Below are 13,906 nucleotides of genomic sequence, written 5' to 3'. Positions count from 1 at the left end.
CTGGTCTGGTGCTTTTCCCCATCTCAGCTATTTTTAGTTAGCAGCCCATGCTATGAGCTGAAGGGTGTTGGTGAGAGCCTGGAGCCGGGAATCTCTTAAATAAAAAGGAATGTTGTTGGTGAAACATATCGGGGATGGAAATCAGTTGACAGACAGGGCTAAAATACACACCAAAATGTTTTTCTTAAGCAACCACCCAGGAACTTGGAGAACTTGCTGGTCTGTTAGAGATTGCTGTTAGCGACAGGTCAGGCAGATTTGTACTGTCAGCTGCAAAAGGGAAAGCGTTTGAGGGAGAGTTATCGCCCGTGGGAAGTGACTGTCGGGATCTGCTGCGGGACCAGCGTTACTGGGGGTGGGTGTAAATTTGGGTACATTTTGGGTCCGTTTGGGCAGCGAGGCAGGTGCTGCAGGTCTGTGCAGGTCTGGGTGTGAGACCCCGGGTGTCCCTGCTCCGTGAGCCCCACGGCAGGGACAGGATGGGGGGTTTGGAGCAAGACCTGGGGGGCTGGTGCTCAAACTGTGCAAATGACTGAGGAGGAAATGGCCGCAGAATTGTTCAGTGAGGTGTGTTCGGCTTCGCACCATTCTGACAGCGGGAGGTGCAAGCGGGGAACACACCGTGCTCATCCCGGGCTGCTCCCAGGGCCGGGCATGAGGGGACACGGTGACACTGTCCCTCAGCCGCCTCGTGGCATTTGGCTGTGACACCTCGCCTGTTCCAGACCCAGGGTTCCCTCCTCGTGTCCGCTTTACCTGTCGCGTGTGGGTGGCGTTGGCTGGCAGGTGATGTTCCTCCTGAATCCTCAGTCCTTCGTGAACCCCCCTGTTTTGCTGCCCTGGGGCTTTGTTTTCCCCTTGTTTGTGTGTCACTGACAATGTACTGACCGTTCTCCCAGCACAAGCAATGAGAGAAGAATTTCCCAGCTGTTTGGAGAAATTACTTTTTATGTGATACTGTCATATCAGTCTCACTCACTGTCAGCTGGCTCTGAGTCTGAATTCAGCTATGAAGTGTCATTAACTTTCTACGGATCTCAGGACATTTCAGATGATCAGGGTGTCTCTGCTTCACAATTCTCGTGCTGTATTGATGCCCAAGTTGTTCCACAGTTCCTTTTGGGATACAAATGACGGATGCCCCAGAAGGTTTCCAAGGAAGAGGCCATGGAAATATTTTTTTCCAGCTATGTCAGTGTTTGCAAACTGCTTTGGAGAAGACGTTCCTGGGGTTCTCTGCGTTTCTTGGCTCCTGTATCAGCTCAGTGACATATCAGCAGCATCCAGTGCCTCCTGCATCCCACGAACCTCGCCTGTGGCAGAACTTACGGTGCTGGGGGAAAACAGCATTGTGTTTTTGTTATTTCTCACTGAGAAAGAATATCCCTAGAGGACAGCTATCCAAGCAAAGGCCTCACATTAAAATAAATACAAATAGGATAATAAAAAAACAGGACCCGGAGCTTATCTACTCCATCCCCTCTCCTGGTGGTGAATTAATATTGACAGTGCTTAAACACTTCTTGAAAACTTTTTACTTTCTGTGAGGAAGATTTAGCACTTAGTAGCTCAGCTGTGTAATTCCTAAATTAAAGCTTACAGAGGACTCACTTTTCATGGTAAAATAAAATATCACTGGGCTTCAAACAGGCTGACTTGGAAACACTCTGAGTTTTCAAGGGACCAGAGCTGGGTGTTGGAAGAGCTGCATGTCGCACGCAGGTTGTGGGGGCTCCCTGGATGGGTGCTTTTTTGGGTAAGAAGTGGGTATTTACGTGGAAAGTGGCTGGATTTGGGCGCAAGTGTCTGAAATGGTCTGCCTGAGCTCTGCCATGCGTGCTGGGAAGATGCTTGGTTTTATCACGTCTTTGATTTCATTGCAGACTTCCCATGAAACAAATGTATATTCACGGGGCTGACATTTAGCTGGATGAAACTGCAGGCGGCATGTTTATGTGCAGCACTAATTACGGACATTAACTTTATTTAAATATTTAGGTTGCTGCTTTCCCAAGCTGCAGGTCTTCCCTGTTCCCACCTCTCAGCGCGGTGTTGCAGAGCAGAGCGGGGCTGGGGGACGCCTGGTGTCTGGAGCCTTGTTTTATGCCACATTGAGTCACCTCTTGGCAGCAGAGGGCAGGACCACGTCCAGCTCCTGTCACTGCTGCCCCTGCTCACTTGGGTGGCTCAGGAGATGGGACCTGGTGTGGAAAGCCTCTCTCATGAGGGTGGCCGTCCCTGTAGCCAGCTCCCTGTCCCCCGGGGTGCCCTGCAGCAGCTCCTGCTGACCCCCACGAGTACAGGAGGCCGTGGGGAGTCCCCAGTGCCCCCTCGCCTTTGGCTCCGTTGTTTTGCTGTTGGGAAGGAGGAGATGAAGTCAGTGGTAGGCTAAGAATAACTTGTAAAATGAGCCGTGCTGCGGGTCCCCGTGCAGACAGCAGCGCTCGGGTTCCTGGGAGCCCCGGGTGTGAGAAGCCCCCACCCAGCGCTCCTGGCCAGGGAGGAGTGGGACAGAGCGCATGATGCCATCGCCTGTGAGCCAGCCCTGCCAGAACATGACGTCGCTCCATGAGGTAACACGTCCCCTTTGTTCGAGTGGCTTCATCCCTGGGCCGACTTTATAACCATATTTGGGAAAAGTCTGTGGAAAGCTGCTGGCTGCGGGGATCCGAGGAGCCGCTCTCTGAGTCTCAGCTGCTCTGCATACAGCTCCCACCTGGAGAGTGGGGATGTCCTGGCCATGGTGGGGATATCCTGACCATGGTGGGGATGTCCTGGCCATGGTGGGGATATCCTGACCATGGTGGGGATGTCCTGGCCATGGTGGGGATATCCTGACCATGGTGGGGATGTCCTGGCTGTGGTGGGGATGCTCTGGTCATGGTGGCAATGTCCTGGCCATGGTGGGGATGCCCTGGCCATGCACCCCGCAGGCGTGCACAGCATCACCTCTGTCTGTTCCAGGGATGGGACACAGAAGCAGAGGGAGTGTGGGTAAGCAGCGGCTGGGTGGGGGCTGCTGTGTCACCTGGGGTGTCCTGACCTCTCAGCTCTGTCTCCTGCAGGGCTCAGGGATCAGTCTTTCCCATGCTGCTTGAAGCATAGGCTCCAGCAGCCCCTTTTCTCCAGGCAGGGATGCAGACACCCCCTGCCCAGCCTCACCCCCAAACTCACTTCTACAGCGCCTGTGTGCAGCCTCTTACCTCGAGCGAGATTATGGAGAACCTGTGGCCCCAGCCCAGCAGGACAAGTAGGGTTTATTCCTTCAGACCTGGGGGTTGTGTTGTGCTGGTGCTCTGGGTGAGGCTTGGGGCGGGAGCATCGTGTGCCTCCCAGGGCTCTGAGGGGACCCCATGGTGACCGGGTGACCTGCTCCTGGTCCTGCAGCACAGCTGGGAGTGACATCGGGGTCTGGCCCGTGTCAAACCCACCCGTCTCCTGGCACAGCTGCTGTGCAAGGGCATTTGTGAGAGCGCTCTGCCGTTCTCCCAGGAGAGTACAAAGTGTACAGAACATTGCAAAAACGCTTGTATCCTTGCCTTACATTTTCATATCAACAATTACAATTTTGCCGTGGGAAGAAAAACATTTAGTTTTTAGATGAATATTTGTGAAAAAGTCTTTTGGGGAAAATTCCTTAGAGAGAGCTAAGACTTGGGCCAGCATTTGAAACTCGTAAATTCAAAATGAGCAAATAAAGTGTCATCATGCTGTGACAGCCTCGGGGAGACAAGGGTGCTCGTCACCGTCTGTGAGTCCCAGCGTGCAGCCCCTGCGGCTGCGGCGTCTCCCAGAGCCACCCCTGGCCCCTCCGTCCCATGGGTTTGCTCCCCAACAGCCTGGCCTGTTTTTGAAGCTGATCTCTGTGGGGTTGTCCCTGCGCACGGGGGTGAAATGTGTCTGCCCGGGGGTGGGATCCCTCAGTTTGCAGTGACCCACAGCTGTGGGGAAGGAAGGGCTGTTTGGTGGCAGCTCCGATGCGTGATGGAGCTGGGATCCCTTTGCCTTGGAAAATCCCCACTGCGGTGGGACCGAGAGCAGCGGCTGGTGATGCAGATCTCCGTGTGCTGTGCCCTGGGGTCTGTGCTGAAGGGCTGAGTGCCCATTGTGCAGGAGAGCTGCACCTCCCAGCACCCAGTGCAGGACCACAGCGTTGCTCCCCATGCACACAGAAAAACCTGTGTTTTGTCAGATTTCTGTAGCCACTGTGGCAACAATCTCTATTCCCCCTTCTGCATACAAGTGCCGTTACTTCTACTGCGCTTCCTAGGAGAGGTGCAAGCCAAAAGACGAAGAAAAAAAGGAGTCAGATCAGCAAAAACCTATAATTTTTCCTGGCTTGTACATGCAAAAACACATAGGGTTTTTCCTCCTCTTTTCTGGAAAGTCTGCTATGTACGTCAGGCAGTATCAGCACAGCGCTGCTGCATGGGGCACCGTGCTGCCTTGTGTTCCTGGAGACTAGAGAAGCGTTTGCCATGGAAACACCCACGGCAGCGCTGGGGCTGTCAGGCGAGCTCAGGGCACTTTGCTGCTCCATCGCTGCCGGAGGGCGCTGGGAGCTGCAGGCTCTGCCATGTCTCACAAACCATCTCACATGTCCCTCTGTCGCTTGTCCTTCTGGTTGCCAGGTGTGGATTTTGGTGGGGGTGAGAAGTGGGAGCTTTGCAAAGCTGGGCTTTGCTTGGAGTGCTGCTGGGCTTTGTTCAGGGCACCGCTGGGCAGAGATATTTTCTGTGCTGCCTTTGCTGCTCACTTCAGTCATTGCCTCTTACCCCTGGTTGCTACAAGGCTTTATAGGCAGGAGAACTGCCAGGGACTGAGCAGCTTCATATCCTGAAGGTGAAATTCAGTGAATGTTTTGGCCAAGTATGTGGAGCTGAGACGAGAAAGGGGGAGTTGTTTCCATGGAAGATGTGCTTGGGAAGGAGGCAATCTGGGGAAGGCTGTGGAGTCAGGAGTGGGGCAGAGAAGATGAATAAGAACAACTATTCTGGGGTAGAGAAGATGAATAAGAACAACTATTCAGTGTTCACAGTGCAGAAAATTAGGTGGTATCTGATGAAGTGATGCCTCTAGCAGGTTCCAACAAACCAAAGAAAGTATTTCTGTTTTAAAGCACGTGAGTTACGGAGCTTGTTGCTGTGGGCTCTTGGGGAGCCCAGGCTGGCTCGGGAAGGGGAGGGAGATGTTGTGTGGATCGGTCTGTTGGTGGCTGTTAAATATGACCTTTCAGTGTGGTTTCTGGCTCTAAGATGCTGTGTTGCTGGTGCCAAGAGCTGGGAGGTGTGCTGGGAAGGGATTGCTCATGCACTTCCCTCAGCACCTGGTCCTGACAAGGGATCTGGGGCAAGATGGACCCTTCATCCCAGGGGCAGAGCTATTCCAACATCCCTGCAACCACTCCTGCTGTTAAAACACAGTCTCTGGGCCAAAATGGTGCCCAGCCCTGTCCGCAGGACTCTTACTTGTGTCACACAACCCCCAGCACCTCTAGAGCTTCACTGACCCACACACTCAGCTTTTCTTGTTGCTTGCAGACCTGGAGCTTCTTTACCGAGTGGCTGTGGCTCTTCCCAACCCGTGTGCAGGCTCCTCTGCACAGACACTTCTCTCCATCGCTGGATGCTTTTCCCATTACTGTTCTGGCCGGGCTCCACACACCAAAAGGGCTGGGGAAGGCACAAGCCAGCACTGCCGCCTCTTCCCCTCCCTCCCTTTTTTTTGTGAAATGAAGGCAGAATGGGCCCACAAATGACATAATGAGAGCATGACATCAGGCTTGGCAGGCGGAGGCATGCTATACTCTGCTCAACATTATATGTTCTGTGGAATTCAGAAAAAAACAGCAGTGCACCAAAATAAGCCTGTCCACCACAGCGTTGCAGAAATAACCCCAGGGGCTGGTGGCCACGGAGCCTGTCTGAGCATCGCAGGGGGAGGAGGCGGCCGGTACCGATTCCTGCTGCTCGCTGCCAGCTGTGCTGGCCACACCAGCGCTCCCTGCTTCGTACCCTAAAGTCACCCGACCCCGTCTGCGGGTGATCTTGTGGGCAGTGGCTGTGGCTGATCCGTCGTCCCACTCTCAGGATGTAGCTGCCGCAGCCCCGTGGTACCCGCAGCACCAGGGTAGCTTTTCAGTGGCTACCTTAAGTTTAAATATGTACATAGAAGTAGTTTTGTGCAGGATTATTCAGTTATGTTATTTCTTAACTTCCATGCTTCAATGATAAAATTCAGCTTTACTAGAAGAAAGTCTTATAATCATTTTCATTTCATGAGCACCCAGCACCGCGTGGGAGCTGGTGGCAGAGCTGGGATAGAGCAGGAGGCTCCCAAGGCTCAGGTTGGTGCCCTCATTACCAAATGTTCCTTTACCCAAAGCTTCACCCTCCCTCCACGACCAGCTCCACTTCCAGAAGATTAGTTTGCTGGGCATGTGAGTTAAATGTGGGTGTTTGCTGGGGAGCTGCAAGGCAGCTCTCTGTAAGGCATATTTCACATGTTCCTTGTTCTACACCCTAGTCATTGGTGGGTTTTGGTGTCACTTGTCCCACAGGGGTCTGGGGAGGAGCAAGCCAACCCTCCCAGCCTCCTCTGGCTTTACATGGCTCCTTTGTACAGTGTAGAAACTGAGGCAGGATTGAGAAGTTGGACCTGCTCATAGCTGCCCTCTTCCAGGCAGCACAGCCTGTTCTCAGTATCCCCCGTGGCACAAATAAACTACATTTTTCTTTCTTCTTGTGGAGAGGGCAGCTGTCTGCGTGCACAGTGCGTTTCAATGGAGAGCCTTGTTTTCTGCTGGCTTCAGCTCGGCTTTGAACCTGCTCCGAATTTCCTCCAGCCTGGCAGTGGGCTGAGAAAACACAGTCGTGGCAGTTTGTGGCACTGGGAGGCTGAGCTCTGTCCCACAGCCTCTGCGTTGGCTTTTATTGCTCAATATTTCCTGATTTTTTTAATTTCTTTTTTGCAGCCTAGCTGTGTTCACAGCCATCTTTCCCATGCCAGGAAGGCATAATGTGATTTTCCGTACGAGCTGGGGAGGGACCGGTGGGAGAAGGCAAATGGGCGGCTGGGAGCCCGGCTCAGTGACTTGTGGCATCTGCCACTGTTCCTGGCATCTCCTGTCAGCAGGAGCCCTATGTCCCTTGCAGGCTTTGCACTGAGGAGCTCTGGGGAGGCTGAAAGCTGGGATTTTTTACATGAGTTCTTGATCAGGTAGTGAAGACAAGGGTAGAAAACAGCAAGGGAATTGGCCTGTGGTTTGTAGGCACTGGTGGTACCACCTGGTGCCCGATCTGGTGGAGGACAGCAGCTCCTCGGCAGGTCCTGGACAGGAGCTCAGACCGTGGAAGACATAGGGTGGCAACCAAGGTCTTGTGATCCCTCAGGAAGCACTTGAAGTGTGGTGAAGTGACAAAGTGTCTGGGTGCAGAGAGAGCTTGGTTCATTATCACCTCCAAGGGTTTGGAGCATCTCACACTTCTGACGCAGCCTCACCTGGGAACCCAGCCCCAGCTTTCTCCTTTGAAGGTTGCTGGTGGAGCTTCTCTGCGTGCGGGGCTGTGGGTCAGTGCTGGCTGTGGGTGACAGTGGGTGCTGGATAGATGGGTGAGCTCAGATGATCGTATCTGGCCGCATGAGCTTGATGACTGTGTGTGGAACGACAGCTCAGTTGTGCTATCAGGAGAGGAAAGGGCGCAGGAGTCCCCTGCAGCTCTTCCACCGTGAGATGTGTCCAAGTGGCCTGACTCCTTGACAATCTGTCCTGTCTGTACGAAACAGCAGAGTCCCTTGAGCGGATCAGCAGGTTGAGGGTTGTCACTTGCTAGTTTATGGAGGACATCTCCTCCTGGCCCTTCCTGAACCAAACCCACTGGCCACAGCGCCAGCTCTGGGCGTCCCACTGGGTCACCCCTGGTCACCAGGAACTTGTCCCTGGTTCATGCTGTTCGGCAGGCAGTGACATCTAGTGTCAGCCCAACAGGCTGTAAAAGCAGCACCGAGTGGGGAATTATTGACTGTATTTGCATTTTAGCTCTTTGCGGAGGTGAGTGGGAGCAGCTCTGCCGCTGAGCATCTTCTGGAGCAGGTCCCAAGTCCCAGTCATCCCTGGTCTTTCTCACAGGTGGCAATGGAGCTGGCTGACCCCTGGGAGGCCAGGATTTGGGATCTTCACCTTCACTTAATCTGAAGTTTAAAAGCTTTCTCTGAGATGAAATGGAAATAATGCTAAGGGCTGTTTGGAAAGGGCTGGGGACAGAGGAATGGAAAAGAGCAGACCTGCCCCTTCGTGTTCTTCATTTCCTCCTTGGGAAGCAACGAGACGGGCAAGGTGGAGAGAAATCTGCAGAGAGGGGCTTGGGGCTGGGTGTCCCCATTCCCTGCCTGGTTTGGGTGCTGGTGGTGCCGTCTGTGCTGGCACAACGTGGCCAAGCAGCACTGACGGAGAAATGTTCAGCAGTGCCAAAGCCCTGGGTTTGCAGCAGCGGAATGGCTTGTTTTGGAAGTCTCTCTTGTTTGGGCAAGGAGCAGGAAGGCATCAGCGCTGAAACACAATTTCCTTCTGTCTTGGGCTTGAGGTGCTGCCTAAGAACTAAATGGGTTGTTTCCAGGTATTTTAAATATAAATAGTTTTACTGGTCTCCCTGTACGGTAACTGGTTGGTGGTCTGGTCCTTTCCAAATCCGGTCAGGTAGTGGAAGGAGGTGCAGAGGAGTACAATGCACAGAAATCCTCCCCGAGGATTTACAGGATCACCCTGAGGAAGGGTCTGCCCTGGCTGGCAGCAGCCGGGACTCCATCCAAGCTGGACTTTGTGTTTTGTCTTGCAAGCAGGAGCTGGAAACAGGTTTGGAGGTGACTTTCCTGTCTCCTGTGCAGAATGTGACCCCCGTGTGGTCTGTGAAACTGCAGTAAAAGATGCTCTTTAACTAGTGCCCCAGCTACCCCCAGGCAAAAGAACGCTGGCTCGATCGGATATTTTTGCCAGCATCTGTGTTGAAAGTGTATTTGTCGAGCCTTTATTTTTCACATTTCTTGGACTTCTTTATTGGTAGCTGCTGGTGAACTCTTCTGAATCCACTCTCAGCTTGGCAAAGAACTCCTGGACAGCAAAATCGGAGAAAATAAACCTTTTAAAGAGACATCCATCCCTGTTACTTATCCCAGACTTTCCTGGAATCGTCTGTAATTTTCCTGCCAGTTTGGCAGAATTCTTTTCATTGGGATAAGTTAAGTTAAAATGTCAGATCAGACAAAAAAATAATTGATTAGGGGGTAAAAAGAAGAGGTGAGACAGCGAGGAGAAGTTACAGGAGATGATTGTAGGGAGAAATGTGAGGAAGGGGGTGGGCTGGAGAAGGTTCCTTGGTCCAGCCCCATCCGCCTCCCCGAGCTCTGCCAGAAACCCTTGAAGGGTAATAACATCGCATGGGCTTGGGATCGGGATTTTGATGCTGCTAAAAGGTTTTGGCCAAAGGAGATTAATCTGAAACCTGAGAGTGAAGTTTATTAGGAATGAGTGGAGACCGATCAGTGAAACTTTCACTTCGTGGCTGGGTGACGTTTTAAAGCTGAAAAAGAGGAGATGGGGTGAGAAGAGCTGGGCTGGAGGACAGAAACAATTTTCCTTTGGATGAGCTGAAGGCTGTTGGTGTTAGAGTGAGCGACTGGAGATTTTCTATAAGTGTTCCTTTCATAAGGGCAACCTAACCTGATTTTAAACAGAAAATATACCTTGTTACTTCTTCCCTTTTAAGCTTTTCCAGGGAGAGACAAAAAGATCTTCAAAATGTAAAAGTTAAACGCATCAATTGTCTAATTAATTATCAGTTCTTTGGCACCAGAAATGCCCTTGGAAGTTCTTCATAAATTTTTTCTTGAAGTTAATTACTACTTTAGACTAAATTATTTCTTAATTACTTCTTTGAACACCTATTAGACTTGAATACTTTTTGAAAAGGATGCATTAAATTTAGTAATACATTTCTCATGTCTGTCATTACTCCAGATCTGCTCCAGAGTGGAATGTGTATAATGATAATCCTGATTTGTATCTACACACGATACAAAGCTTGGAGCAGCAAATGCTTTATAGCTGGGAAAGGTGTTTTCTTTGGCTGGGAGAAAAGCTCGGCTTTAACACACCAAACCCTTCCAGTCTGGAGTGGGGCTGGAGTTTGGAGAGAGGCTCTTCTAAGGGCTGGTAATGGAGAAATGACAAAACTGAAGTTGAACAAAAGCTGAAAATTGTGTTTTCTTTCTCTAGGGATCTCTCCAATAACAGGATCAGTGGTTTAGATGTGCAGATATTCGCAGGTCTGACTTCTCTGGCACAACTGTAAGTACACAGGCAAGAGGACGAGATTTGTCACAGAATTTGTGTTAGTACGTGGAAAATTGTGATAAAGTCGTGGTGTCCAAACCCCACTTATCATCTGAGAGAACTGGGTGCTGAGCTGAGGGTCCTTTGAAGAGCCCAGCACTACTGGGAAAGACCTGATGTCCCATCGCTCCATAGCCGGAGCTCTCCCAAAGGCCCAGACTGTGGCCAGAAGGGGAGAGCTGTGGTCATCAGCACACTCACTGCTTCAGCCGCTGATCAGATGAGTTTGCGCTGTTACTCATTGATGGTTCATAGAGATTAACTGTTTTTTAAAGACAAATGAGACTGTCAGATCAAAAAAGGTACCAATGCAGCCAGCAGCAAAACCTGCTTTGGTGGCTCCATCTGGGCGGGTGGCAGCCTGGATAGCCTGCTGTCTACACCTCAATAACCTCCTCACAGGAGGACCAAGGGAAGGACTTGGAGCACTGGCACTGGACTTGAGCATGGGAACAGGCTACCGAGGGAGGCTGTGGAGTCTCTATCCTTGGAGATACACAAAAGCAGCCTGGACGTGACCCAGGGCAGCCCTCTCTAGGTGACCCTGCTCGAGCACCTGGTTGGACCAGGTGATGTCCAGAAGTCCCTTCCAACCTCAACCATGCTGTGGTTCCATGACTCAGTGACATTTTGCTGTCATGTGCGTGTGGCTGTTGAGACTCAGGATGCTCAGCGTGTCACAAGTACCCAAGCAGAGCTCAGGACAGAAGTTGATCCTTGTGTTGGCTGGGAAGTTGTCACCAGCATGATGAACTTGCCTTTTCGTTTTCTCTCCTATTACAGAGATATAAGCCACAACGAGATTTCTACATTAGAAGATGGAATATTTGATAATTTATTTAATTTAAGTGAAATGTAAGTTCCTTCTTTTTGTTTCCTCGTTCTTTATTCAGACTTTTCCTGGAAGCAGCTTTTCCCTTCCAGCCAGGGTGGGATGTGGCGCTGCCGTGGGGAGCTCTGGGACACGTACCCCACCAAGCAGCCGCCCTTTGGCCTCTCTCCAGTTTCTTCCTCGAGCTGTGTCCTGCTCCTGGCTCCTGTTGGTGCCCTTCAAGCCCAACCCCTTCCCACACTTTGCTTCTGTCTCCTGGCTCCCTCCAACCTCTGCCGCTGCCTTCCTGGCATCCCTGCTTCCCTCGCACACCAGCAATGCCCAGATTCTTGTTTCTGGGTCACACTTGTTCGTGTTTGTGTGGTCACACCTTGGGACCGGGGGATCTGATGAAAAGGGCTCTGACCTGCAACATGGAGACCCCAACCGAAGTGTCTGAGTCACCTGATGGCATTTGAAGATGTCCTCTATGAGTGATTCAAGTTCTCAGGCTTATAGTGGTTTTTAATTGAAGTAATTAAATCTGTGCTGTTATGCGAAGGGTGGCGAGGGGGTGCCACACATTTCCAGGAGAAATATGTGAAGTGACAGCACAGAATGGCCATTCTGTATTTGAATGAGCCAAAAGATTAACCCCGTGTGATCACTCTTGGCAAGCAAGAAAAAAGCTAATGCGCACATTCTCCCTGGCACCAGGACACAGAGGGCATGTTCAGCTCCTTGGTTTTGGTTGCAAGTGGTGCTGAAAAGGCACAAAGGATCCAGGCAGGGTCCACGTGAGTCTGTCCCTGCTCAGGCTGGCCGGCAAAGCGGTGCCTTCAGTATAAAACTCCTGGGTTCAGCCCCTGCGGCAGCCCAGCCCAGCTGGCGTCAGCTAGACAAACATCTCTCCATCTCTGGCCTGTTCGCAGCTGAATGCCAAAGGCTGTAATTTGGAGCAAGCTTAGCTGCAATTAAAGTTTCCATCTTTTCATTAAACTGCCACATGGAAAGATTATCATTGACTTTGCATTTCTTTTTTGACAGATCAATTTGATTCTCTTAGCTATTTTTTAATGGAGCTGTAAATAGTCTCCCTTAGCTGGAGAGGCTGTCATTACAGCCAATGGCTGTGAGATAGAAAACTATTTTAAATGTAAGACTGTGTCTTTAATTTGCTTCTAATTGCAACAATTATTTGTAGAGTGAAAAAAGTACTTGGAGTACTTGCCTAATTCTAGCCTCTAGAAAAATCATGTTAATTATTGCTTGATTCCCTATTCATTAACTCCCCTCGCCGTTCTTTCTGAGGCATTTCTCTGGAGTGGTGCAGATGGGAACCGTGAGGGATCTGCACGCTGTGGTAATTAACACTTAGCACATGTCAAGTTAATGCCTGACTTTTGTCTGATCTCCCTCTTACAGAAAATTAAGTTGGAATCCATTTGTTTGTGACTGCAAACTTGCCTGGTTGCCCCGTTGGGTGGAAGACAGAAAAGTGAGAGTGGTTGAGGCGTCGGACGCGAGATGCGCCCACCCTCCCCAGGTGGCAAACCGTTCCCTCTTCGACGTCTCCTTCCTCAGCGCTACTTGCGGTAAGGGAACACGGCGGGCGCTGCTGGGAGAGATGACTAAACCAGATGGGCCCAAAGGCTTCACATCTAGACCTCCTGAGACCTCAAGTCACCAGTTCTAATCTAATTAAGCAAATCATAGAATCATTTTGGGTGGAAGAGACCCTCCTGATCACTTAATCCAACTGTTAACCCAGCCCTGGCACTAAACCATGTCCCTGAGAACTTCATCTCCACGCCTTTTATAAACACCTCCAGAAGTGGTGATTCAACCACTTCCCTGGGCAGAAACTACACAACTACACAGAAAGCGTAATCAAAAAACATTAAAAGCAAAAGAATGCACAATTAAATGTGATTTAGAGACAACTAAAAACTGTTTTAGAAGTGCTACACTGCGGTTTGAAAGACTATTGCTGTAAAAAAATCTGCAGGATATTTGCGATCATCACGTTTGAGGAAAAGTTAATCCCAAAAGAATCATAGAATCATAACAGCAGCAGATGACTGTGCCCTGACGCCTGGGGCTGGAGTCAGTCACACCAGGCTGAGATCAGCAAACTCCTTACAGACAAGCGTCAGGCAGCCATCAGATGGCACCAGCCCCATCACTTTGGGCTCTCCTCTCAGCTTTTGACAGGCTGACTTTAAGCAGTGAAATCTCACTGGAGTTGATGGGACCTGAGGGCATGTGAGGTTGAGTCTGTGCAGCTGACAGGGTTCCACGTTAGGGTGGCCTGCGCCGGGGGCAGTGTTGGGGCTTCCTGGGCTAGCAGAAATGCGGGCTGCTGTTTAATGGGAGGGTAGAGGAAGAGCCCTAAGAAAACTTATCTGACCTGGATGCTCAGCAGTGTCCAAGAGAGAGGGAGGGAGAGCGAGTGCTTCCCCTGACAGGCATTGGGCATCCCCGTTAGTGCGTGACAGAAGGACGCGGTGATGGGGCTGAGCTGGATGAGCCGCCTGCTGAAGTTCAGTGCTCAGGGGGCCAAAACCCGGTGGGTGGTTGTTCCTCTTTCCCCAGCCCTGCAGCACCTTGCAGGAATTACCAAGGGGAATAACAGTGGCACTGTTACTCCTCTTGATAATTAGTTGTTCCCCTCTTGAACTACTTAGTGTGGAAACAATAATGTGAGG

At 51.1% G+C, this 13,906-nt stretch overlaps 1 protein-coding gene across 3 annotated transcripts in view; it reads left to right on the top strand.

The window, feature by feature from the left end:
• The window catches only part of PKD1 (polycystin 1, transient receptor potential channel interacting), an 87,627-nt gene that overhangs the window by 21,267 nt on the left and 52,454 nt on the right, over positions 1-13,906 (top strand). For all 3 annotated transcript variants that reach the window (XR_014185284.1, XM_082064196.1, XM_082064195.1), the window contains exons 2-4: positions 10,271-10,342; positions 11,171-11,242; positions 12,624-12,793. Coding sequence is in view for 2 of the 3 variants with exons in the window: in XM_082064196.1 (XP_081920322.1) it covers positions 10,271-10,342; positions 11,171-11,242; positions 12,624-12,793 (314 nt within the window). In the remaining variant the exon portion in view is untranslated. The remainder of the gene's footprint in view (positions 1-10,270; positions 10,343-11,170; positions 11,243-12,623; positions 12,794-13,906) is intronic.

This window comes from Streptopelia decaocto (genome assembly GCF_964273445.1).
Source record: "Streptopelia decaocto genome assembly, chromosome: 13".
Lineage (NCBI taxonomy): Eukaryota > Metazoa > Chordata > Aves > Columbiformes > Columbidae > Streptopelia > Streptopelia decaocto.
This window is presented reverse-complemented; position numbering and strand designations above follow the sequence as displayed.